We start from the raw sequence: 27,046 nt of genomic DNA on the forward strand, positions 1-27,046 counted from the left end.
AGTCCCCAGGAGCAGAGTGTCTGTCATTTGCACTAAGGTGTGGGTGTCTGTCAGGGTCACACCCCGTTCGGGGTGTCTGTCAGGGGCGACCAGGTGCTGGGTGTCAGTAGGGTCGCCCTCAGGTACAGGGTGTCTGCTAGTCTAGCACCCAGGTGCGGGGTGTCTTTCATGGGTGCCCAGGTGCAGGGTGTCTGTTGGGTCGCACACAGGTGTGTGGTGTTTGTCAGGGTAGCGTCCAGTTTGGGGTGTCTGTCAAGGACCCGCAGGCATGGGGTGTCTGTCAGGGGCAAGTAGGTGCAGGGTGTGTGTCAGGGGCACCCAGGCGTGGGGTGTCTGTCAGTGTCATGTCCAGGTGTGGGGTACCTATAAGGGTCGCTTCCACGTGTGTGGTGTCTGTCAGGTTAGCACCCAGGTGCAGGGTGTCAGGTGCCACCAGGTGTGGAGTGTGTCTTAGGGTTACCCACAGGTTTCAGGTTTTTGTCATGGTATCCCTTTGCGTAGGGTATCTTTCAGGGGCACCCAGGAACAGGGTGTCTGTCAGTGTTGCGCCTAGGTGTGGGGTGTCTTTCAGGGGTGCCCAGGTGCAGGGTGTCTGTAGGGTCACACACAGGTGTGGGGTGTTTGTCAGGGTAGCGTCCAGGTTTGGGGTGTCCCTCAAGGTACCCCGCAGGTGCGGGGTGTCTATCAGGGGCAAGTAGGCATGGGGTGTCTGTGTCATGTCCAGGTGTGGGGTACCTATCAGGGTCACTTCCACGTATGTGATGTCTGTCAGGTTAGCACCCAGATGCGGGGTGTCTGTCAGGTGCTCCCAGGTGTGGAGTGTCTCTTAGGGTCGCCCACTGGTTTCAGGTTTTTTTTTATCCCACTTGCATAGGGTGTCTTTCAGGGGCACCCAGGAACAGGGTGTCTGTCAGTGTCACCTTCCAGGTGCAGGGTGTCTAATCAGGGGCACACAGGTGCGGGGTATCTGTCAAGGTAGTCCCCAGGTTTGCAGTGTCTGTCAGGGGTGCCCAGGTGCGGGTGTCTCTCAGGGTCGCTCCCAGGTGCGAGGTGTCTGTCAGTGTCGCCCCTAGGTGTGACGTGGTTTTAGGGGCGCCCAGGTGCAGATTGTCAGCTTTGCTCCAGTTGCGGGGTATCTGTATTGGTGGCTCCCAGGTGCAGGGTGTCTGTCAGGGTCACACCCCGTTCGGGGTGTCTGGGGTGACCAGGTGCTGGGTGTCAGTAGGGTCGCCCTCAGGTGCGGGGTGTGTCAGTGTAGCCCCCAGGTGTGGTGTATTTCAGGTGTGCCCAGTGGCAGGGTGTCTGTAGGGTCGCACACAGGTGTGGGGTGTCCTTAGCTAACTTCATTGCCAGGGTGCGATCAACCTTAGGGAGATTTATAATCCTGAAGTCCGCTCTCTCCTCCTGCGTTCTATTGTCTGGGACGGCATGATTCTGCTATTCCATCAGGCATGCCTCAGTCTTAAACACCAACACCCAGATAATTGAATTTTAGCGACACAGGAACTTAGACCAGGCTCTTATGGGGCACCCATTATGACACAGGCTTATGCAGTTACCCCACATAATCAAAACGGGGCCTGCTTTCAGTGCGGTCTCCAGGGGCATTGGCATAACCAATGTCCAGATAAGCCACGGCCACGCCTCCAGTCAGGGCAACCATGCCTCCAGTCAGGGCAACCCCGCCTTCAGTCAGGGAGCCAGAGGCCACGAACACCTTGTCCTAGATGTCAGAAAGGTTTTCATTGGAAGAGAGATTATTGGTCCAAGTTTCATAAAGATGGCACGCCCCTGAATGGTACAAATTCAGGGCCTGAGATTTTGTGGACCACTCCTGTCTTAGAACAAGGTCACCCTACTATGACAGTAAGGATTGGCAATATTCCTTTTAAATGTTTGATTGACACGGGGGCAGAAAAGACGATTTTAAGGCAAGTAGAGGTTCCCCAGAATTGGGAACTCCTCACAGGACCCCGTTTACACGGAGTTGGAGGGTTGACCCAAGCCTCTCATGAGATTCGCTCATGTGGGAAGACCCTTGACTACCGGACACTTCCACCCTTTGGTAGCTGATGTTAGCACCAACCTACTGGGCAGGGATGTTCTGGAATGTCTTGATGTTAGGATATCCACAGATGCCTCTGCAGAGCATAACACCCGCTCCTGCGAGACTAGATCTAACCAGCACCCCCAATACTAACTGCCACTGTTCGTAACCAAACTCCCTGCTTAGACTGGCTTTCTAATGAGCCTGTCTGGGTGGAACAGTGACCTTTGCCTAGGGATAAGCTAGAAATTTTAAAAGAGCTCATCCGAGAGCAGTTGTCCTTGGGACACATTCGTCATTCTCGAAGCCCATGGAATACTCCTGTCTTTGTGATTAAAAAGCGATCGGGAAAATGGCGCCTCCTCCAAGATCTCCGTGCAGTAAATAAAACCATTCAGGTCTGGGGCTCCCCCAAAGGGGTTTGCCTTTTGCTTCTGCAATTCCAAGGGAATTCCAATCATAGCTATTGATACACAAGATTGTTTTTTCTCTATTCCCTTGCATCCGCAAGACTGTAAAATGTTTTGCCCTCTGTGTTCCTTCTACTAATAACACCAGCCCTGCCGATAGATTTGAATGGGTGGTACTGCCCCAGGGCATGGCCAATAGTCCTACAATTTGTCAAGAGGCTGTTAAATCTGCCATTTTCCCATATATTCATAAGGGCCTTAATGTTTTTCACTACATGGATGATGTCTTAATATAGGGAGAACTAGATACAGATCTCTCTGCCCTACGTGATTTTCTTATTCCTGCCTTAAGGCAATGGCCTTAATGTAGCTCCTGAGAAGATACAGCTAATTCCTCCAATATCTTTCTTAGGTTCAGAGATTTCTCTAATGCAAATTGGTCCCTTAAAACCTAGTATTACTTTTCCTTTTAACCTTACTCTTGCTTCTTTACAAACTTTTCTTGGAAATTTAAATTGGCTTAGGCAGTATCTTTATCTGCCTACTAGCTGCCTCCAACCACTGTTTGACCTGTTAAAAGGAAACAAACAGCCCTCCTCAAAACGTATGTTAACTCCCAAGGCCTCCTTGGCACTGGAAAGGGTTAACCAAGCCCTCCAGAACAGGCACCTTGTTCGATTCCCCCCTCCTCTCCGGTAAACCTTCCAATCTTTAACTCCACCCCCACAGTAGTGGGGGCACTGTGGCAGAACCAAGGGGTTCTCAAGTGGGTTCACACGCCAGTAGGCGGAGCTCCAAGACTCCTCACTGTGATAGACATGTTAGCATTCATGGTTCGCCAAGGAAGAAATAGGTCTGTGCAGGTCTTAGGGAAAGAATTGGATTTAATTATTTTTCCTTTTTCTCTCACAGATACAGAGTGGTTCATATGCCATCATTCCCGTTTTTCCATAAGCTTAGTGGGGTTTCCAGGACAAATAGATAACCATTTTCCTTCTAATAAATTGATAGCTTCTTTACCTCTTTTGCCTCTACTAGTACCTAAACTTTTCTCTCAAGATCCCATCCACTCTGCTCCTACAGTCTTCACTGATGGTGGAATAAAGGGAGCTGCTGCTCTTATATATTATCCAAACAATCCCCTAAACCTCTCTTTACTGAGCTTCCTGATAATTCCCCTCAGTACAAAAAACTTTATGCTGTTTTCCTTGCATTAAAAGCTGTACCAGAAGCCTTCAACCTTTTTTTCTGACAGTGTGTATACTGTTAACTTACTTCCATGGCTTGCTCGTTATGTGAAAATTGATAACAACCACTTTCCCCTCTTAATTCAAATTGCCTCTATGCTCTGTTCTCGAACCCAACTACTGTATGTTCAGCACCTATGTTCCCACAGCCCTCTTCCTGGTCCCCTATCTAAAAGGAATGCTGCACCTGACCGCCTTGCCTCCATAGGAACTCTCCTAGTCTCTGTCTCTGATCCTGCTTTCATTCCCTAACCCATGTTAACCTTAAAGGCCTTCGAGCTCGATTTCCTGATGTTCCTTTACCACAGTTGAAATATATCCTTGCTACATGTTCTTCCTATGCAAGTCTCATAAAAACACCTGCTATTCAAACTCTTGGGGTTAACCCCCGAGGCTTAAAAGCCAATGCTCTTTGGCAAATCGATGTCATCCACATACCAAACTTTGGCAAACAAAAATGTGTTTGTCTTAATTGATACCTTTTCTAAATTTATGTGGGCGACAGCTTAGACGGGAGAAAGCTCAAAAAAGCTTATAAGCCATATGCTCTCCTGTTTTGCTGTGATGGGCTTACCTCTTCAACTGAAAACTGACAATGGGACTACATTTACCAGCAAACAATTTAAAGATTTTTGTTCCCTCTGGAACATTACTCATACCACAGGCATTCCCTATAATCCACAGGGACAAGGCATTGTCGAGAGGGCCCATCAAACCCTTAAGGCTCAATTAAACAAAGATAAAGGAGGAATGTACCCCCCCAATATCCAGCTAGCAAAAGCCTTAACTACATTAAATCTCTTTAATATTTACAACAACTCGGACCTACCTCCTATTATTCTTCACTGGCAAACACAATCTACCTTCCCAGTTATTAAGGTCAAATGGAAAGACCCACTTGATAAAATCTGGAAAGGGCCTGACCCCTATTGACCATGGGGAGGGGTTTTGCATGCGTTTTTCCACAGAATTACTCCAAACCTTTCTGGGTTCCTGCCCACCATGTCCGGCAATACCCACATGATGGCGCTGCTATCCCTGAAGAACAGGAAATACAAGAGGACTACATGCAGGATGCATCCCAGGATCCATAATACAACATGGCAGAATCTGGAAAATCTGGCTCACAGAGCCCTCTCTCCTACCTCTTCTCCGGATGTCTTATGTCATGACTGGCCAGTTGTGTTTTGTGTGTTGAATGACCAAAAATTTTTGTATGACCCATCTGCTCATAGTACTGTAAAACTTAATTGGCTTTATATAAAAATGTTGGATGCAGCCAAGGTTTCTGGAGACATTCAGAAACATTCCAAAAAAAATTTTTTTCTTTTAATTTTTTATATATGTCTTGTTATATATGTAAAGTGCTTAGTCTTAAACTGTGTGAGTAAAGACAGATCTAAATCTGTCTTTAAAATGATACGTTTTCATAACAAAAGTTTTTCTCCTCCTGTGTGTTATAACTAACCTGAGTCTGTTTATAGTCCAAAGTAAAATGGTTAAAAAAATCAATATATATATTTTAACTAAAATTGGTCTAAAGATCCTGCTGTAGAGTCTGCTACAAGAAGTCACATTAGATGACCTTTAAACAAAATCATAAAGATACTTAAACCAATTATAATCGAGCTATCAATTATAGTAAACCTCTAACTTGTTACAAGTTTTATTTTTTTCACTAATAAGTGATTACAGTTATCAAGCCTTCACATGAAGAATCATCTGTTCATATGGTAAGGTATTAAACTATAAACAGTTCCTCCATATACAACTTATGTGAATTAATAACATTCACATATTCTTCTACACTTAACTGATGTATCTCATCTTGCCACTATAGGCCTGCCTTTGTCAGCCAACAATTTAAAGATATTTTCCTTTTTAACATCACCCATGCCATAGACATCTCTTACTACCCCCAAAGACAAATGTTCAGAAGGCCCACCAAATGCCTAGGCTCAATTAAGAAAAAAAATAATAAAAGTAATAATTAAATAGGGAAGACACATCCCTCAATACTCAGTTGGCTAAGGCACCAAACCTCTTCTTTTTTTTTTTTTATTAAAATATTTTATTTTTTTAACATTTTTATTTATTAATGAGAAACATAGGAGGAGAAAGAACCAGGCATCACCCTGGTACATGTGCTGCCAGGGATTGAACTCAGGACCTCATGCTCAAGAATTTGATGCCCTATCAACTACGCCACCTCCCGGACCACCACCAAACCTCTTCTATAAAAAATTCAAATCAGATGTCCTGCTAACCACGAGAAGCAGAGTGTTTCTTTCACAGGAATCCGGGAAAAACCATCTGGACCCCTGCACACTCTGACATCACCCACTAGACGGCACAACTACAGTGGCACAACCCCGAAACACTAGATGTCACCTGACATGATCTAAAGAACCTGATTCACAGACTCCAAGGACAGAACTTTCTTACTGCCTGTCTGCCCTTCCTGCTTCTGCTTTGCCTGTCACATTTTGGCGGTTCCAGCTCACTCTCTACAGAAAAGCAGAATTCCAGCGGTTGACCTTCCTCATGCATTTCATCCCTGCCATTTCTCCCCCTAGTTGCCTACTTTGGACTGACACTTCTATTGGACTTGCTGGTTTACCCTTTGGACACTTTACTCAATTTTACAGCAGCTTCCTTCCCTTCACGCTGCTGGCTTTTCAAAGACTGACCCTGAGTAGTTCATAGACTTTGCAGACTGTTGCCTTGAGGACTATACAATGCCAAATAGCCTCTCTGCTTGAAGGGACATGCCCTCCTGCCTACAGGTCCTGCCCTTTGAGGCAGGAAATGCCCCCTCATTACGAACCCTTGCCCCCCCCCGAGACAGGGAACATTCCTTTGCACACCAAGCCTTCCCTTGACATCACACTGGCTCTTACTGCTCCCCTACTTGTCCCTTCCAGTTTTATCATTCAGGTTTATGCCCAAAAGGTTTCTGATCACCCCTACACTACTATTCCTCTGTCACAAATGGAGTCTTTTACAGGCATTGACCCATCCTAATATGATGACTAGATAGATAGGGAAAGATGTAGAAATATTGTGAGGAGATGGTGGAGCCTGGCAGAGCTTAACCTATGAGATGAGTCCCTCCAGGTAAGTCTCTCTCTCTACAGAGGGGTTGAGCACAGGGGGGACACATAAATCTCACAAGGCTGGCGGCCATGTACGTCTTCCCTCCCCCACAAAAACATCCTACATCTTCCCACCTGAGCACAGCATTCCTTAAAAACATTTAAGCCTGCTCCACTCTAAATTTCCTATACTGTGGCCATTAGATATAAGGAAAGTGGGAGATGCTGGGAAATTGTGTAGATGGAGTCACATCTGCCATGTTGTCCCCTCAGGCTATTGCTAGTTCCCTCGAGAATTGGGATATTCTTGGAGCACCTGTTCCGCCATGTTATGCCCTCAGGGCATTGTCAATTCCTGCTTTTCACCTCGGTGATGGGTGTGGCGCGTAGCAGGAGGTGGCCATTTTGGCTGGCTCCACGTGGCCTGAACCACCCGTCTGACCCAACAATAAAGGATTGTGTTCCCTTTCTGCTCCAAACCTTTTTCCGCATCCCGCCGCCACCGCAGCAACAACTGTGTCTATTTCTGATTTTTAAAAAAAAATCGTATTTTTATTATTTGACAGAGACAGAGAAATAGAGGAAGTGGAGATAGGGAGACAGAGACACCTGTAGCACTGCTTCACCACTTGAAGTTTCCCCCTGCAAGTGGGGACAAGAGGCTGAAATCTGCATCCCTGTGCACTGTTTTGTGTGTGTGTTTAACCAATGTGCCATCACCTGGCCCTGCTGATTTTTTTAATTATGAAATTAAAAAAAAATCAATTCAGGAACACTAGAAGGAAGCATATAAGAAACTCCAGTGCCATAAGAAACTCCAGTGCCATAAAAAGGAGATGGTTCAATCCAGTGAAGGAGGCAACAGATTTCCTGGAATCAATCTGAGCTATCAAATAAATAGACAAAAGATTGTTAGCTTATACAAAATTCAGCTTAAGAAACACTGTTTATAGGCAAGTAAAATATCTCACTTGGATAGTGGACTGCTCTGTCATATGACCCAGATCTGAAGCCAACTCTAATCACACTGAAGAAAGCTGTGATGTCTTTCTGCTTCTCTTTTTTTTTTGCCTCCAGCGTTATTGCTGGGGCTCAAATTCACTGCGACCTTTTTCTATTTTACTGGACAGGTCAGAGAAAAATTTAGAAAGGAGGGGGCTAAAGAGACAGAGACACCTGCAGATCTACTTCACCACTTTTGAGGTGACCCCTCTGCATGTGGAGAGCTGGAGGCTCAAATTAGGATCCTTGTACTTTGTACTACACTGCCAGCCTCTTTGTCTCACTATTTCTACCTTAAAAAAAAATAATAAAAACAATAAATAGCAACACTGGTTGCATAGTAAGGTTAAAAGATAATTTCAGCACCCAGGAATTTTGCTTTCAGGTTTCTAGAAAGCCCACACCCATCTCCTTATACTGTGTGCTAATTAAAAATAAGTAAATTTATAAATCCAAGATACTCTTCACCATTAGAATGAATTTTAAAACCCTAATAGAGTACAAAAGCAAAAGAAAACTTATTAATGAAATGCTTCATTAAAAGTTCTATTTTTAAAATACTTTATTTCATATGAATTTCTTATATTTTTTAATCTGGCACCTAAATAAAAGGTTCTTTCAGTTCTTCAGGCTAGCCTCTCATAGAAAAATGTATTATAATGTGCAAGGAACTGGGGTTCAAGTCCCCAGTTCCCACCTGCAGGGGGAAAGCTTTGCTAGTGGTGAAGCAGGGCTGCAGGTTTCTCTCTCTCTGTCTCTCTCTCTCTCCCCCTTTCTATCCCCCCATTCACTACTAGCTGTCTATCAAATAAATTTAATAATAATAATAAAGAAACAATATGTGGTATTTAGTTTTCCTTTATAAAAACAATACTATTTGAAATTTTATACTTAATATAGTTTATTAATTCATCATAATGTTGAAAAATGTAGTTTTGAGGAGGTATATTACATATAATAATTTTAAAAAAGTAAACAAATGGATACATATTTTAACATATTTTAAGCCTTAAGAACAAAATGTCAATTTTTTTCTTGAATTTTTTTAAGAAGGTACTCTATTTGTAAATTAAAGTTTGGTTGGCCCTTTCTAGTCTTTTTATTCAATATTTTGAATACTTCCATTCTCCTCTTTTTGTAGAGTCTCTGAGCTTCTTCTCTTTCTTGTCTTCTTCTCTCAAATTCCTGAAATTATTGAACAATTTCTCTTAGTAAAAAAATAGTTTATTAAGCAATTGTGCTTAAATAGATGTCAACATGCACCATGCTTTATAGAAGTGTTATACACAACTTAAGTATATATTTGGTAGGGATAGACAGCATAATGGTTATGTAAAGAGACTCTCATGCCTGAGGCTCCAAAGTCCCAGGTTCAATCCCCCTCATCACCATAAGCCAGAGGTGAGCATTGTGCTCTAGTAAAAAGGTGGGGGGAAAGTATATATTACCTTTGCTTTCTTGCTATCACATATGCTGTATCATAGAACAAGGTAGTTATTAGAAATTTAAATTTATTTATATAGAAAAAATCAGGGCAATAATAGAGAAGATACATTTCTAATTTCAACATTTATGTATTCAAGTTTTTATGTATTCAAGTTTTTATGTATTATGTATTCAAGTTTTTATGCATTTATGTATTCAAGAATCAGAGGTTGATTATTAGTTCATGTAACAGAATTGTGGCAGGCATTCATTTTGTCATCTAATAAATTAAATTCACAAAATATTAATTGGGACCCAGAAAATGACACAGTGGATAAAACTACTGGACTCTCAGAGGAGAGTATTTATTAACCACATAATGTACATATGTAAAAAACTGTGCTGGACACTCTGATTTTTACCATTTATGAATGACTGTGTTTGGGCTAGGGAGACAGTTCATCTGAAAGCATGCCTGCTTTGGCACTGCATGCTCCAGTCTTTAGTCCTAATACCCACAGTACCGGCAAAATTTCAGTGCTATGGTGTCCCTCACTCCTCCCTCCCTATCTGAAAAAGTTGACCTAAACAGTAACAGCTAAGTGAGAACAATAACAAAAAAAGATTTATCAAGTTCATTAGGTTTCTTAAAGACTTAAGGAAACAAAATTCAAGATATAAAGAAAACTAACAAACACTAATTGAAATGCAGTATAATATTCTTAATCAAATATAAAAAAAATGAACAAAATTTGGGTATGTCAATACTTTTATCCCTACAGAGTTTTTCTGGACAAAGTAAAAAAATTTTTTTAAAAAGTATTTTTCTTTTCTTTCCTAGCCAGGTTATTACTGGGGCTCTATGCCTGCAGGACAAATCCAACAATAGTGAGTGCCCCTTCTTTTTTTCTGACAGAAATTGAGAGGAAAGAAGGACTGAGAAGACTGAGCAAGAGACACTTTCAGCACTGCTTCACTATTAAAAGATTCTTCCTGGGGCTGGGTGGTGGTGCACCTGGTTGGGCACACGTTACAGTGCACAAGGACCCAGGTTTGAGCCCCTGGTCCCCATCTGCAGGGGGAAAGCTTCACGAGTAGTGAAGCAGGGCTACAGGTGTCTTTCTCCCTCTAGATTTCTGACTGTGTCTATCCAGTAAATAAAGATAAAAAAATTTTTTTTAAAAAAGCCCCCTTCCAGGTGGGGAACAGGGGCTTAAACCTGGGCAGCACATACTAACACTGCCTGAGCAGTGTTAGTATGTGCTGTCAACCAGGTGCACCACTGCCAGACTCTGCAAAAATGGACCATCAAAGTGGGTCCTTACTGAATTTTGATTTCTCATGATTAACAGTATTAATTTTGATATTAATATTTAAAATCTGTAAGTTCATAACATTGACATTTGATGGTTGCAAAGCTCCACCATTTAATATGAAAAGCATTTTAGTTGGGGCCGGGTGGTGGCGCACCTGGTTGAGTACACGTAGTACAATGTGCAAGGACGCGAGTTTGAGCCCCCAGTCCCCACCTGCAAGGGGAAAGCTTCATGAGTGGTGAAGCAGGGCTGCAGGTGTCTCTCTGCCTCTCTTTCCCTCTCTATCACCCTCTTCCCTCTTGATTTCTGGCTGTTTCTATCCAATAAAGATAAAAAAAAAAAAAAAAGAAAAAGAAAAGAAAAGCATTTTAGAACATTCCTTGCAGGGTGAGAGACATTAGCTTTCCCATTGGTTAAGAAAAAATAATAGTATGGGACAGCTTATGAGACAAGAGTTCAGCATTTCCATAATTATTCCTGCTACCAGCTTAAAAATAACTTTAGATGTCAAGATTGCACATTTTTTATTTATATAAACTCTAAAGACAAAAATTGTGGCAGTGACATCTTTAGAGTATTTTTTGATTAGTGCACTGAAGTAACAAGTATTTTTCAAATATTTGTATTTATTTATTATTGGGTAGAGACAGAGAAATTGAGAGGAGAGAGGGGAAGAGAGAGACAGAGAGAGAGAGAGAGACCTCCAGCCCTGGTTTACCACTCACAAAGCACGAAGCTTTCCCCTGCAGGTGGGGACCAGGGTGTTGAACTGTAAAGTGTACACTTAACCAGGTGTGCCACTACCTGGACCCCCTGTGACAAGTTTTTAAAATAATACACAACAGAAAAATTACCAGGGTGATTTTGTTATAGTTATAGCTTTATCCACTTGAAAGTATATAACTTTGGATCTGTGAATGATTGATTGGGTTACCTTTTGTGAAATTAATCTAGTAGGTTTTTAAGTTAATAAAGCCAAATACTTTATTATAACACCTCCTTCCAGCTTTTACTTGTCTCAATGTAAAATTATGAAAATCATCTACATTTTTCTTAGCTTAGTTGTTCTCAAAAGTTTACCATTAGAAAAATCTCTTACGGTATTGGCTAAAAATGTAAGTTCTTGTACTATACTCCTGGGAAACATTGTCCAGCTGCTCATATTATTAACCTATGAGCACTATTTTTTAAATTCTATACTTAGTAGTGTCCCCTCACAGTAATAAATATAAAAATCAATCATGCAATTTATATCTATTAACATTTTATTTTTATTTTATTTTATTTTATTTTTTTACCAGAGCACTGATCAGCTCTGGTTTATGGTGATGCAGGGACTAAACCTGGGACTTCAGAGCCTCCGACATGAAAGTCTCTTTGCATAACCATTATGCTATCTACCCCCACCCTATATTTTAACATTTTCTATTCAGACTATAGCTTCATTCAACAAATATTTACAGAAGGCATACCATGAACCTTATACAAAGTACAACCTTATACAAAGTACAACTTAGATAATTTATCTTTAAAATAATTAAGAAAATAAAAAAGAAACCAAACATTTTAAAAGTAGATCTTACGGGAGTCGGGCAGTAGTACAGTGGGTTAAAGCGCAGGTGGCACAAAGTGTGAGGACCTGTGAGAGGGTCCTGGTTCGAGCCCCTGGCTCCCCACCTGCAGGGGAGTCACTTCACAATCGGTGAAGCAGGTCTGCAGGCATGACTATCTTTCTCTCCCCCTGTCTTCCCCTCCTCCTTCCATTTCTCTCTGTCCTATGCAACAACAATAATAACTATAACAATAAAAAAAAGAGAAGCAAAAGGGAATAAATAAATAAATAAATAAATAAAAAGTAGATCTTACTTGTCTTTTAGCAGAACGCATAGCTTGCACCTGTTCATATTCTTCTTGTGCTTTCTGATTTGATGTTTTCCTTTTATTTTTCCTTGGAATACCAACAGAGCTTTATAAAATAAAAGACAAAGATTAAAAAAAAACAGAGCCACAATCATAACACAATTATGTCAAACATATATATTATTTCAATGAAAGTCTAGTTATAGATTTCAAGATACAGATTAATGAAAAGGTGGTAAAAGATTCATAAAAAACAGTTCATCCAGTAAAAAATATGTAAAAGGAACCAGGCTGAAATGACAGATTATATGAAGTATTAGAGGATGTCATGTACATGATTTTCATATCATAATTCTCTGATCACCATTTCTGCCACTTAATTTCCTCAATCAGAAAATAGCCACACCTAAGACACAGTATTCATCTTCCATACGTGTATTCAACTTTTGGGTACAATTTCTATTTATTTTCCTTAGAATACCTGATTTATTAAGTCTTTCTTTTCACTGTCTCTCAACATTTCACTATGCCAGCTCCACAATATTAATATTTAAGTAATCCTCTTATTTAAAAATTGTATAGGTTGCCCACATCCATATAACTCATTCACGTCTACTACTAACGTCATACTCATGTCCTTTCACAGACAATTTGCCCACATCCAGATGATTTATTCACGTCTACTACTAACCTCATATTCATGTCCTTTCACAGACAATTTGCCCACATCCAGATTATTCACGTCTACTACTAACCTCATATTCATGTCCTTTCACAGCTAAGTACCTAGACAAAATAATGACCAGACTAGTGCTTTGAAATATGATTTTTGCTCTCTCCACTCTACTGAAGATTACCCCAGCTATTCTAGCTGAGTAAGATTATATTCATGGGTATTTTTCCAGTCTCATTTAACTAAACAATTTCTTTAAAAAAATCTTTTTTTCACTCCACTGATTTTGATGACATTACTCTTTCCTGATCCTTTTTAAACTACTTCTTAATCTGGCATGTTTCTTTTTTTTTTTTTCCTCTTCTTTATTCCAGACCCCCCACACACACACACCCAAGTTTTCTCTTCTTGGTCTTATTTTTTGGACACTCATGCCCACAACCATCGCTTTGCCATATCTATGGAGAAACATGTGATGGGTGAAAACTCTGGGGTGGGTGGGGGTTGAGGTTCTGTAATATGGTGACAGAGGAGGACCTAGTGTGGGTTGAATTGTTATGTGGAAAATAGAAGTGTTACACATGTACAAACTACTGAATTTTACTGTTGCTTGTAAACTGTTAATTCCTCAATAAAGAAGGTAAAAAAAAAAAAGTTACTGAACAAGCTAAATTGTACTGCCATAAATGTGGAAAATGCGGTAATGCCAATCAGCAAACAAAAGTCATGCAAAGTAAGAGACTGGTCAGCTGTCAAAAACCACAAAATCCAAGAGAAATAGGACTAAGAACTAGTCTTTAGATTTGTTTATGCATCATTGCTGACTTTGGAGGCACTTCTAGAAGGTAACTCTGGTAGTGTTTTCACCCCTCACTCCAGTTATCATCGGGAATGACTACAATCTACATTCCTGTTGTTAAACTCTTGCTTAAGTTCAATCTCCACCATTCAGTAATTACTGAAGGAAGAAAAATATACCTAACATTGAATTTTCAGTGTCTCTGTCAATATCCCCAATTATCCCCTTCCCCAGAGGGAGTTCTATTTTCTATCCGTATAGTATAAACAGTTTTTAATATTCAAAAAGGCAGTGTTAATGAAGTAAAAGGTTCTAATCCCAAGGAACACCAGGGTTCTTTGCAAGTATATTAAGAATCCTGGGAGGACTTCCGGAGGCAGAGCTACGAGCAGCAGCAGATCGCTTTCTCTCCTCTCCTCCCCTCCCCTCCCCTCCCCTCCCCTCCCCTCCTCTCCTCTCCTCTTCTGGATCAACTAGGAATACCAAAGGAGACCACCCAGGACCGAAACAAGACAGGACTTGAATGACCACAGGAACCCACTAAATCACTGGTGAGCACAAACACGTGTGGCAGGTGACAGAGAGGAGAGAGGAACAAGGAGAGATTAAGTGGCTGCTAACAGTCCAGCAGTTTATCAGTTGAGACACCACCTCCAGTCTGCTCCACTGACGCTGAGGAATTATTCTGATGCAGTCTCCGCCCACAGGTTTTACCACGCCCAGCGAAATCCTAGCAGTGCTCCCTTCAACCAATCCTGGCCCTACACGTCACCCCTGGTTGTCACCCAATAAAAGCCCCCTCACCCCCCCCCCCCCGCGCTCTCTGGGCTCTCGGCTCCCCCTTTCGCAGATCTCTCTCCCTTCTCTCACACCATGGTCAGGTAGTGGGGATGGCCATTGTCGGCTGACTCCACGAGGCCTGAGCCACCCCCCCCATCCTATAATAAAGATTTGTGTACCCCCTTGCTCCGGACTTCCTCTCTCTTCTCCACGGTGCAGCCCAACACCTGGCCACAACAACAACACTCCACCAACAAGGGGACAGCTGAAGGGAGGAGAGGACTCCCACTCCCTAGAGACTCACCAAGTACAACTCTGAGTCTCCATTGCTACTGCCCTCAGAATCTGGAGCAGCGACAGGGAGGGACACCAGGGGACAGAGATCTAACCAGGAAAATCAGGAGAAGACCTGTACCTGGGTGGCATAGCTGAGGGGCTATGAAAGTCTATTTGCATAACCACTGGATTATCTCTGCCACACCCTGCTTTGTCTCTTGGTCAGGAGTCAGTGATTAAGCTGAGGCCTACTGATAGTTAAAAGCCCTCAGGCTCTCATAGCCTACAGGGAAGGAAAAAAAAAAGAGGCTTTTAAACCACTGAGCTCCAACTCAGGGATTTAAATACTATTGAAACAACTGTTAACTTCCACCACTGTGAACCCTTTAATTAACTTACTTAGACACAAATCAATCCAGGCAATAGTGATCAGTAATTTGAAAAGTACTGATAAAGGGAACTCATAACATTATATATAAAATGGTTAAAACAACAAGAAGAAATATTGGAGAATCAAACCAGGACAAGAGTCCGGCTAAAAGTCCTCCAGAGGGTGAAGCACAAAATAACGATTTCAACATCCAAACATTAGCCAAGGAAATAATAACAGGAGTAAAGAATTTGAAAAAAATTGTAATCAGAAATACAGGAACAACAAATGAGACTATGGAAGAAAATACTAATTATCTCATGGTTATTAGAGAGCTGAAAGCTGAAATCGCTGAGCTAAGAATGCAACTAGCTGAACAAGCTAAAACAGTATCAGAGCAGGGCAACAAAATAGATGAACTCCAGAAAACAGTAGAGGGCAGAGAGAATAAGAATCAATGAGGCTGAAGACAGAATTAGCAAGATTGAGGATGAATTAGAGTCAACTAAAAAAGAAGTAAGAGATCTCAAAAAGAGATTAAGAGATGCTGAAAACAACAGAGTCCTATGGGATGACTTCAAAAGAAACAATATACGCATTATTGGCATACCAGAGGAAGAAAGAGAAGGAGAGGAAGGAAGCATTTTCCAGGCCATAGTAGCTGAAAACTTCTCTAGTCTAAACAACATCAAAGATTCAAGAAGCCCAGAGGGTCCCAAACAGAATTAACCCAGACCAAAAGACACCTAGACATATCATACTTAGATTGGAAAGGAATAAGGATAAAGGATCCTGAAGGCTGCAAGAGAAAAACAAAGTGTCACCTACAAAGGAAAATCCATAAGATTAGCAGCAGACTTCTCCATACAAACACTACAGGCCAGAAGAAAATGACAAGATATCTATCGAGTGCTCAATGAGAAAGGCTTTCAACCAAGAATACTATATCCTGCTAGACTGTCATTCAGACTAGATGGAGGCATCAAAACCTTCTCAGACAAGTAACAGTTGAAGGAATCAACTATCACCAAGCCTGCCCTGAAAGAAGTTCTGAAAGGTCTCCTATAAACAATCAGACTACCACAAATAGGACATATATCAAAACACTCTAAAACTCTACAAGAATGGCATTAAAATATCTTCAATCTTTGATATCAATAAATGTCAATGGCCTGAATTCACCTATTAAAAGACACAGAGTAGGAAGATGGATCAGAAAACACAACCCACCAATATGCTGTCTACAGGAAACCCACCTAACTCAACAAGACAAACACAGACTTAAAGTGAAAGGATGGAAAACTATCATACAAGCCAATGAATGGCCCACAAAAAAGGCCAGGAACAGCTATTCTCATATCTGACATGATAGACTTTAAAATAGATAAGATTAAAAAAGACAGGAATGGACACTACTTAATGCTCAGAGGATCAGTCAATCAAGAGGACTTAACAATTATTAACATCTATGCACCCAATGAGAAGCCATCTAAATACATCAAATGTCTACTGAAAGAGCTACAGCAATATATTAACAGCAACACAAATCATAGTAGGGGACTTCAACACCCCACTCTCTCAACTTGACAGATCATCCAGGCAGAAAATCAATAAAGACAAGAGGGAGCTAAATGAAGAGATAGATAAACTAGAACTATTGGACATTTTCAGAGTCATTCATCCCAAGAAACTGGAATACACATTTTACTCAAATCCACATGGGTCATTCTCAAAGATAGACCATATGTTAGGCCACAAAGACAGCATCAGCCAATTCAAGAGCATTGAAATCATCCCAAACATCTTCTCAGACCACAGTGGAATTAAACTAACACTTAACAATCAACAAAAGATTAGTAACAGTCCCAAAATGTGGAAGCTCAACAGTACACTTCTTAACAACTTCTGGGTCAAAGAGGAAATCAAGGAAGAAATCAAAATGTTTCGAGACTTCAATGAAAATGAAGACACAAGCTATCAAAATATTTGGGACACAGCTAAAGCAGTACTAAGAGGGAAGTTCATAGCTATACAAGCACACATTAGGAAACAAGAAAAAGCACAAATAAACAGCCTGATTGCACATCTTAAAGAAGAAGAACAAAGGAACCCAAAAGGATCCAGAAGGACAGAAATCGTTAAAGTTAGAGCAGAAATAAATAACATTGAGAGTAAGAAAACCATACAAAAGATCAACGAAAGTAAATGTTGGTTCTTTGAAAGAGTGAACAAAATCAACAAACCTTTAGCCAGACTCACAAAACAAAAAAGGGAGAAGACCCAAATAAATCGGATAGTAAATGAAAGAGGAGATATCACAACAGACACCCCAGAAATTCAACATATCATGCGAAGCTTCTATGAACAACTATATGCCACCAAGCTAGAGAACCTGGAAGAAATGGACCATTTCCTAGAAATCTACCAACTTCCAAAACTAAGTAAAGAGGAACTACATAACATGAACAGGCCCATCACAGCCAATGAAATTGAATCAGTTATCAAAAATCTCCCCAAAAATAAACAGGAATTAAAAAAAAAATCCTCCCAAAATAAAAGTCCTGGACCAGATGGTTTTACAAATGAATTCTACAAAACCTTCAAAGAAGAACTAATATCTCTACTTTTAAAAGTCTTCCAGAAGATTGAAGATACTGGAATACTCCCTGCCAGCTTCTATGAAGCCAACATCACTCTGATACCAAAAGCAGACAGAGACACAACCAAAAAAGAAAACTACAGACCAATATCTCTGATGAACATAGATGCGAAAATATTGAACAATATTCTAACCAACTGGATACAGCAGTATATCAAAAAGATTGTTCATCATGACCATGTGGGGTTTATCCCAGGCATGCAAGGTTGGTTTAATATATGTAAATCAATCAATGTGATCCATCACATCAACAAAAGCAGGACCAAAAACCACATGGTCATATCAATAGATGCAGAGAAAGCCTTTGACAAAATACAACATCCCTTTATGATCAAAACACTACAAAAAATGGGAATAGATGGAAAATTCCTCAAGATAGTGGAGTCTATATATAGCAAACCTACAGCCAACATCATACTCAATGGTGAAAAACTGGAAGCATTTCCACTCATATCAGGTACTAGACAGGGCTGCCCACTATCACCATTACTATTCAACATAGTGTTGGAAGTTCTTGCCATAGCAATCAGGCAGGAGAAAGGAATTAAAGGCATATAGATTGGAAGAGAAGAAGTCAAACTCTCCTTATTTGCAGATGACATGATAGTATGATAGTATACATGGAAAAACCTAAGGAATCCAGCAAGAAGCTTTTGCAAATCATCAGGCAATACAGTAAGGTGTCAGGCTATAAAATTGACATTCAAAAGTCAGTGGCATTCCTCTATGCAAACACTAAGTTAGAAGAAATTGAGATCCAGAAATCTATTCCTTTTACTATAGCAACAAAAACAATAAAATATCTAGGAGTAAATCTAACCAAAGAACTGAAAGACTTGTACACTGAAAATTATGAGTCACTACTCAAAGAAATTGAAAAAGACACAAAAAAATGGAAAGATATTCCATGTTCATGGGTTGGAAGAATTAATATCATCAAAATGAATTTACTACTCAGAGCCATGTACAAATTTAATGCTATTCCCATCAAGATCCCAAGCACATTTTTTAGGAGAATAGAACAAATGCTACAAATGTTTATCTGGAACCAGAAAAGACCTAGAATTGCCAAAACAAATATTGAGAAAAAAGAAGAGAAGCGGAGGCATCACACTCCCAGATTTCAAATTGCCATCATCATCAAAACTGCTTGGTACTGGAACATGAATAGACACACTGACCAGTGGAATAGAATTGAGAGCCCAGAAATGAGGCCCCATACCTATGGACATCTAATCTTTGACAAAGGTGCCCAGACTATTAAATGGGGAAAGCAGAGTCTCTTCAACAAATGGTGTTGGAAACAACGGGTTGAAACATGCAGAAGAATGAAACTGAATCACTGTATTTCACCAAATACAAAGGTAAATTCCAAGTGGATCAAGGACTTGGATGTCAGACCAGAAACTATCAGACACTTAGAGGAAAATATTGGCAGAACTCTTTTCCCCATAAATTTTAAAGACATTTTCAATGAAACGAATCCAATTACAAGGAAGACTAAGGCAAGTATAAACCTATGGGACTACATCAAATTAAAAAGCTTCTTCACAGCAAAAGAAACCACTACCCAAACCAAGAGACCCCTCACAGAATGGAAGAAGATCTTTACATGTCATACATCAGATAAGAGTTTAATAACCAACATGTATAAAGAGCTTGCCAAAGTCAACAACAAGACAACAAATAACCCCATCCAAAAATGGGGGGAGGACATGGACAGAATATTCACCACAGAAGAGATCCAAAAGGCTGAGAAACACATGAAAAAATGCTCCAAGTCTCTGACTGTCAGAGAAATGCAAATAAGGACAACAATGAGATATCACTTCACTCCTTTGAGAATGTCATACATCAGAAAAGGTAACAGCAGCAAATGCTGGAGAGGGTGTGGGGTCAAAGGAACCCTCCTACACTGCTGGTGGGAATGTCAATTGGTCCAACCTCTGTGGAGAACAGTCTGGAGAACTCTCAGAAGGCAAGAAATAGACCTACCCTATGACCCTGCAATTCCTCTCCTGGGGATATATCCTAAGGAACCCAACACATCCATCCAAAAAGCTCTGTGTACACATATGTTCTTGGCAGCACACTTTGTAATAGCCAAAACCTGGAAGCAACCCAGGTGTCCAACAACAGATGAGTGGCTGAGCAAGTTGTGGTATATATACACTATGGAATACTACTCAGCTGTAAAAAATGGTGACTTCACCGTTTTCAGCCGATCTTGTATGGACCTTGAAAAAATCATGTTGAGTGAAATAAGTCAGAAACAGAAGGATGAATATGGGATGATCTCACTCTCAGGCAGAAGTTGAAAAACAAGATCAGAAACGAAAACACAAGTAGAACCTGAAATGTAACTGGCATATTGCACCAAAGTAAAAGTCTCTGGGGTGGGTGGGTGGGGAGAATACAGGTCCATGAAGGATGATAAATGACATAGTGGGGGTTGTATTGTTAAATGGGAAACTGGGGAATGTTACGCATGAACAAACTATTGTATTTACTGTTGAATGTAAAACATTAATTCCCCAATAAAGAATTTTTAAAAAAAAGTCTTTCACATAACCATAAAAAAAAAAATCCTGTTTCAAGCCCCCAGCTCCCCACCTGTAGGGGAGTCACTTCACAGGTGGTGAAGCTGGTCTGCAGGTATCTAGCTTTCTATCCCCGTCTTTCCCTCCTCTCTCAATTTCTCTCTGTCCTATCCAACAAAGATGACAACAATAACTACAATAATAAAACAACAAGGTCAACAAAAGGGAATAAATCAATTTAAAAAAAGGGGAGGAGTCAGGAGATAGCGCAGTAGGTTAAGTGTAGGTGGCGCAAAATGCAAGGACCAGCATAAGTTTATATTGTAGCACAGTTTTTACGTAATAGTAATATTATCAACTAATATTAAATAGTTTATTAAAACTATATTAAAATGTCTTATGAAAAATATTAAAAAGCTTCTGAAGTTAAGTCTTATACAATTAGTGTTATCCAATTAGTGTTACACGTTTTACCACTCTCAGGTCACTTTTTAATTCGGAGACAAAGATAGGGTAAAACACCACAGCACTTAAGCTTCCTGTGAGATGCCTGAAGAGGACTTGAACCCATGACTTGAACATGGCCTCTACATGCCATGCCTCTATATGCAAAGCATGTACCCTACCCCCTGAGTTATCTTGCTGGTACCCAATTATTTTTAATTACAACTAAGTCTATATTGGGGGGAGGGGTTAATAATAACAGATATAGCAGCAGTAATAATAAACTCTAATGTAACACTTTCTATGCATCATGTACTTTGTAAAGTATCTTATATATAAATTAATTAAATCAGTTTTCACAATGTCATAAGGCATTGTAATGTCTATGTGGATAATGTATTCTGGAGGTATTTGCTATGACAGTTCTGAACTATATAATTATCTTTTCCACTCTAGAGGCTGTTGGGCACCAAAATGTCAAGTCCAATTACAGGGTCAATGTGGTTAACCACTACACTAGAATACCTCGGAAAACCCTTTTTTTGTTGTTCTTTTTTTAAACGAGAGCACTGCTCAGCTCTGGCCTATGGTGGTGCAAGGGACCGAACCTGGGACTTTGGAGCCTCAGGCAAGAGAGTCTCTTTGCATAGACATTATACTTATCTACCCTCCATCATGAAAAACTTTTTTTTTTTAAACATGTTAACAATATATGATAGGGAGTCAGGCAATAGCGCAGTAGGTTAAGTACAGGTGGCACAAAGTGCAAGGACCAGCGTCAGGATCCCCATTCTAGCCCCTGGCTCCCCTGCTTCACAAGTGGTGAAGCAGGTCTGCAGGTGTCTTTCTCTTCCCCTCTGTCTTCCCCTCCTCTCTCCATTTCCCTCTGTCCTATCCAACTTCAGTAACAACTACAACAATAAAGCAAGGGCAACAAAAGGGAATAAATATTTTTTAAAATTTAATAATAAAAAAAACAATATATGATAACTGCAGTCCAAATAAATAGTTGAGAAACAGCAATCCTGGCCTGGGCTACCAATAAAGAGTCTCTAAAACACGTCACCCCTCTGTTCAACCCCCTCCCATCACTATTCCTCAGACTAAAAGTAAAACATAATCTATACAAATATCTATAAAGTGCTACACTGTCTAACCATTGTTATTTTTCACTCTAACCTTTAGTCACTGCCTCCCATCGCACTGATCTTTTTTCCTAGAATTCTCCATTTAGGACATCTTCCTCAGGTCTTTGTATGACTCTCCCTCGCCTTCTTCAGATAAGCTCTCTCTACTAGTCATTAGTAGAGGCTTTCCTGACCCCACCAATACTACTCCTTCTCTCTGGCCTTATTCCCCCCCCTTTTAAATTTTATTAGTGACTTAATATTGAGTTACAAAACGGTAAAATAGGGGTATGGTATAGATCATCCCCACTCCCAGAATTCTGTCCCCACCCTCCTCCAGCAAAAACTACAATAGTTCTCCCCAAATTACATACATGGGTTGACTATATATCTATATCCATCTACTATCTGTATCTATATCTTATCTATTATTTTTTAAATTCACTTCTATTGTCCTACCTTCAAAATGGTACAAAGATAGAAGCAGGATATGGACAGTTAATTTTTGACAAGGAGGCCCAAACTATTAAATAGCGAAAGGAAAGTTTCTTCAACAGATGGTGGAAGAAGGGTGGTGATACAGAACGTTGGTGGTGGGTATGGTGTAGAATTATAATCTTACAAACTTGTAACATACTATTAATAGCAAAAAAAAAAAAAAAAAGAATTAAAAAGTGACTATCATCGCAATGTGGGGAACACTGGGAACTTACAAAATCCTCCTCACGTGCTAATTTACCAACCCACAAATAATTGTTTACTAAAACTTATGTATGAAAAGTCTTGCTGTAATGACTGATGTCTCAGAAGGGACTAAAATGCAAAGGAATATGCAACATGTTTTGTTCCTCAAAATGTGATAAGCACATATATCAGAGAAGAAATTAATACACCTAAAGTACCCTGCCATAACATGTCCATACATACTAAATATCCAGAGTTATGGAGATGGGGGAGGGCACATGATGGAAACAATTTGAAACTTTGTTTAATCTAAAAGAGGGTATCCATCTGACTCAGGTACTGCTGCTTGAGACAAGCCAAAGGATATTTCAGAACTCTCTCATAGTCTTGTTCTAACAATTCTGACTATCCCATTCTTCCAGTAACCCTCGCCCCTCCCCCCCCAACACAGACACATACTGGGGACAAAGGAGACAAAAAGGCAATAATGCAAAATTTAAAGATCTTAATGCATCCCCCCCTTCCCTGATTTTGTTTATGGCAATTTTTTATGAGTTCCTGCACATCTAGGGTTTGTTACAGAGCTGGTTTGCCTCTCGTTTTGTTGATGAGTAGAACAATGTCCCGAGAAGTTCAATGACATACTTCCAATCTCCAGCTTCCCAATCACTTCTAACATGCCCAGCACAGTAGACGGTATTCTTTACTTTTTTTTTTTTGTTATTGTTGTTACCTTTAAAACCCATCACATATCAAGGCAGTGACAAGGGCTATCTTTACATCATATGAGAGTTGCTGAGGCAGATATTTACTTTTCGTCCTTTTATTTATTCATACCAAATATTAGCATACTGCTTTTAACAGCACAGTACATATTAGATATAATTTATTTCACTGAGATTTAGAAGTTGAGAACATTTTAGTAATATCTGCTTACCACTGTAGATTGCAAAAAAAGAAAAACACACTAGATGTGTGTGAAATAATTATTTTGTATTTGAGTTTCACAACAAAATTAGTTTGGTTTGTATTAAGGCAAGAAATACAGTCTCATGTGTTATATACTTTTTTCTAATATATTCTATTTATTTTATTTTGAGAGAGACACAGAGAGAAACACCAGAGCACAGCTCAACTCTGGCTTATGGTGGTGCGGGGGATTGAACCTGGGATCTGATCTTCAGGCATCAGTCTCTTTGCATAACCATTATGCTGTCTACCTCCACTGTTATATACTTTTTTACGCAGATATTTCAATAAACTCTATATACCAAAATGCTAATCTAATTTTGGAAAAAATCCACAACTTGAGATTTAAGAAATAACCTGTACTCAATCTAGATTTTTAAAATGTATTTGTGTTTGAGTTATAAATACTGAGTTTCTTATTGCAGTTGCTGAACATCATATGCATTTTCTAGAAGATGCTTTCACACATGGAGAAGAAATGAAACAGCATAATCTATTTCCTTATCCCATCTACCTTTTTCTTTCTCCTTTATTTAAGGATTTATAGTGGTAACCTGAATTTTCATTAACTATGACAGCCATGTGTGATATACTATCTCTTCCTAACAGAAATATCAAACCTAAAATTAAAAGTTAAATATTAGACAATGTTGATATGTCATTATTTTGTGAAGCCTAAATATTTTTAGAAGGCTAATGGTTGGTTCAATTTTTCAATTTTTGCTGTAACACAGTGATCTCTGATGAAACTGTCAAGTGAAACTGATAACTTGAAATTAAATAAAGACTTGTGGGGGGCAGGGTGGTAGCACAACAGGTTAAGTGCACAAAGAACAAGGCGTAGGGACTGGCGCAAGGATCCAGGTTCAAGTCCCCAGCTCCCCACCTGCAGGGTGGGTCATTTTACAAGCAATGAAGCAGTTCTGTGGTGTCTATCCTGTCTTCCCTTACTCTCTCAATTTCTCTCTGTCCAGCAACAGCAATAGTAGCAACAACAACAATGGAAAAAAATGGCCTGCAAGAGCAGTGAATTCATAGTGCAAGCTCCTAGCCCTAGCGATAAACCTGGAGGCAAAAAAAAAAAAAAAAAAAAAAAAAGACTTGACTTGTGGATGGGGGCTGGGTGGTGGCACAGCTGGTTGAGTGCACATTTTACAATGCTCGAGGACCCTGGTTCCAACCCCTGGTCCCCACTTGCAAGTAGAAAGCTTCTTGAGTGTTGAAGCAGGGCTGCAGGTCTCTCCCTCTCTCTTCCCTTTCCCCCTTGATTTCTGACTGTCTCTATCCCATAAACATATAAAGATAATTTTAAAAAGTTTTTTTAAAAAAAGACTTGTGGCTGGGGAAAAAAAGGAGGAAGATGAGGAGGTGGAGAAGCAAAAAAGATAATACATACTTTACTCTTTTGATATACTGTGCTTCTTCAGGCTGAGGTTTGCCAATACTACAAGGCTCTTCAGACAAAGCCTTGTCACTGTTACCTTGTTCTTCTGGTAAAGTCTGATTAACTTGTTCTTCTGACAAAGGCTGATAGACTTTTCTAAGTTGCTTCCTTAATCTTTTCTCCTCTGCTACATAAAGATGCTTCAGGTGATCAGGGTATTGATCTGTGAACTGAGATTCCTGGGAAGCCTGAGCCTTCTTTGACCTCCATAACAATTTCTTGTAGCTTTGCTGAATCTTCATCTTTCTTCGAAATGCAAAGCCTTTTCCTACATTGATGAATACAGAAATGTTACTTGGAAAATGTAACCGTCAATGAATAATGTCACTAGAATTACTTTTAGTTCAGTAATCTATTTCAAGAATAAAAGTTTAAGATAATGGATTGAATTATGTTGCAAAGACTTGGTAAACACTAATTGTGCAAATACTCAAATAAGACTCTCAAAGAAGGAAAACTGACTAGGTTGTTATATCATGTAGTTTATCAACAAATTTTGTAATTCATATAAGCACAGGTTTTCTGGTTTTTCAATTAATACTTGAGGATAAATACATTGGATAAAGTGCTGGAGGTTCAGGCCCAAAGTTGGATCCCAGAACAGCATATGCCAGAGTGATACTCACCCTCATTAACAAATAAGTAATGAGTAAATGCATTTCACAACTCTTCAGTAACATTAGAGAAAATATTTTACGACTGATTTGCAAAAGTATAGAGTGATTAGTATCTGCGTTTCTGAAAAGTCAGCCATTATAAGAAGTCAAAATTTAAAGATTTATACATTTCAAATGGGAGGATGGCATTGAAACAAACCAAGAAAAACTGAAAAATCAACGCCAAGGAAAAGAAGATCAGTAAGAGGGCTCTGGGGGATATCGGCAAACGCTTGGGACTAACTAACTGCCAGCCCTGCTTTTCTATACACTACTGGAACAGATGCACAGATCACACACACATACACACAAACACACACACACACACACACACACACACGCACGCACGCGGTCCTATCAGCTCTCGGTGCTGGCTCACAGAATTTTAAGGGGATTAAGTATGGTAAAAAGTTTCAAGATTTAAGTTAGCAACACTGCCTCGTCTCCTCATTCAGAGCACTGAGGAAAACACGGATTTGGCGATTTCGAAGACGCTGTCCGCGGATCCCAGGAGAGAGAAGATGGGTAGTCAAGGGTGGGGAGCGGCCTCCTAAATCGTTCCCTTGGAGGGGCCGCAAGTCTGAATATTTCCCAGGCCCTAGGACAGGCTGCCGTCTTACATACCTTCGCGAACACTGCCCATGAAGGTCTGCATGTGATAAGGTCGCCATGTTCTCCGTTTAACACTCTTTTTCCTGAAGCTGACTGCTGAATCGCCTTCACCGCGGGTCTTAAAATCTCCGGCCTGCCGTCTTGCTTCAGGCCTCGCCGGCGCCATGATTCACCGAGCAAGGCGCTTGGAAAGCAACGAATGGCGCTGGAAAACTACGTCACTTAGCCGATTGATTAATCGCCAATTGGCGTGCAGTGGATCGGAGTTCTACTTATCAGCCTACGCGACTTCGCGCTGAGCTCTTGCCTCGCGGCCCCTTTTACATCACCTACAACCCTACAACCCGGAAGGCTGAGCGTCATGGTCGCTCCCAGCGACTCAGGACTTGCCCACGTTGTATACGCAGTTGCAGGGACTGATGCGATTCCTGAAGGAAGCCCTGTCCTTTTCCAACATGCACACGATGGACTTCTATACAGAACCAGAGAGGATACTGACTGCGCTGAGGCGGTCGGTGGCAAACTTGCGACCCCTGGTGGAATGCAAGTGGCGCCGGTGGTCTTGGGGCCAGAGACCCCGCCTATAAAGGGTTGTGGGCGGGGCTTAGAAC

General features: G+C 40.5%; 1 protein-coding gene across 1 annotated transcript; it reads right to left on the bottom strand.

Annotated features, from left to right (window-relative positions):
* Nucleotides 1-8,684: 8,684 nt before the first annotated feature.
* LOC103114037 (thyroid transcription factor 1-associated protein 26-like) lies at nucleotides 8,685-26,848 on the bottom strand. The gene is made up of 4 exons (XM_007523659.3): nucleotides 26,448-26,848; nucleotides 25,120-25,435; nucleotides 12,409-12,508; nucleotides 8,685-8,986 (listed from the first exon to the last, which is right to left on the bottom strand). The coding sequence occupies exons 1-4, from the start codon at nucleotides 26,599-26,601 to the stop codon at nucleotides 8,825-8,827; spliced, it is 732 nt and encodes a 243-aa protein (XP_007523721.1). The 5' UTR covers nucleotides 26,602-26,848; the 3' UTR covers nucleotides 8,685-8,824.
* Nucleotides 26,849-27,046: the final 198 nt, after the last annotated feature.

The sequence above is a fragment of the Erinaceus europaeus genome, chromosome 15 (assembly GCF_950295315.1).
Source record: "Erinaceus europaeus chromosome 15, mEriEur2.1, whole genome shotgun sequence".
NCBI classification, from domain to species: domain Eukaryota; kingdom Metazoa; phylum Chordata; class Mammalia; order Eulipotyphla; family Erinaceidae; genus Erinaceus; species Erinaceus europaeus.

What these genes read in the sequence shown, in the direction of transcription:
- LOC103114037 (XM_007523659.3), bottom strand. Translation starts at nt 26,601, where the DNA reads ATGGCGCCGGCGAGGCCTGAAGCAAGACGGCAGGCCGGAGATTTTAAG. An exon ending in CATGGGCAGTGTTCGCGAAG is followed by an intron (nt 25,436 to 26,447) that starts GTATGTAAGACG and finishes TCATCAATGTAG; the next exon opens with GAAAAGGCTTTGCATTTCGA. An exon ending in TGCGTTCTGCTAAAAGACAA is followed by an intron (nt 8,987 to 12,408) that starts GTAAGATCTACT and finishes CAATAATTTCAG; the next exon opens with GAATTTGAGAGAAGAAGACA.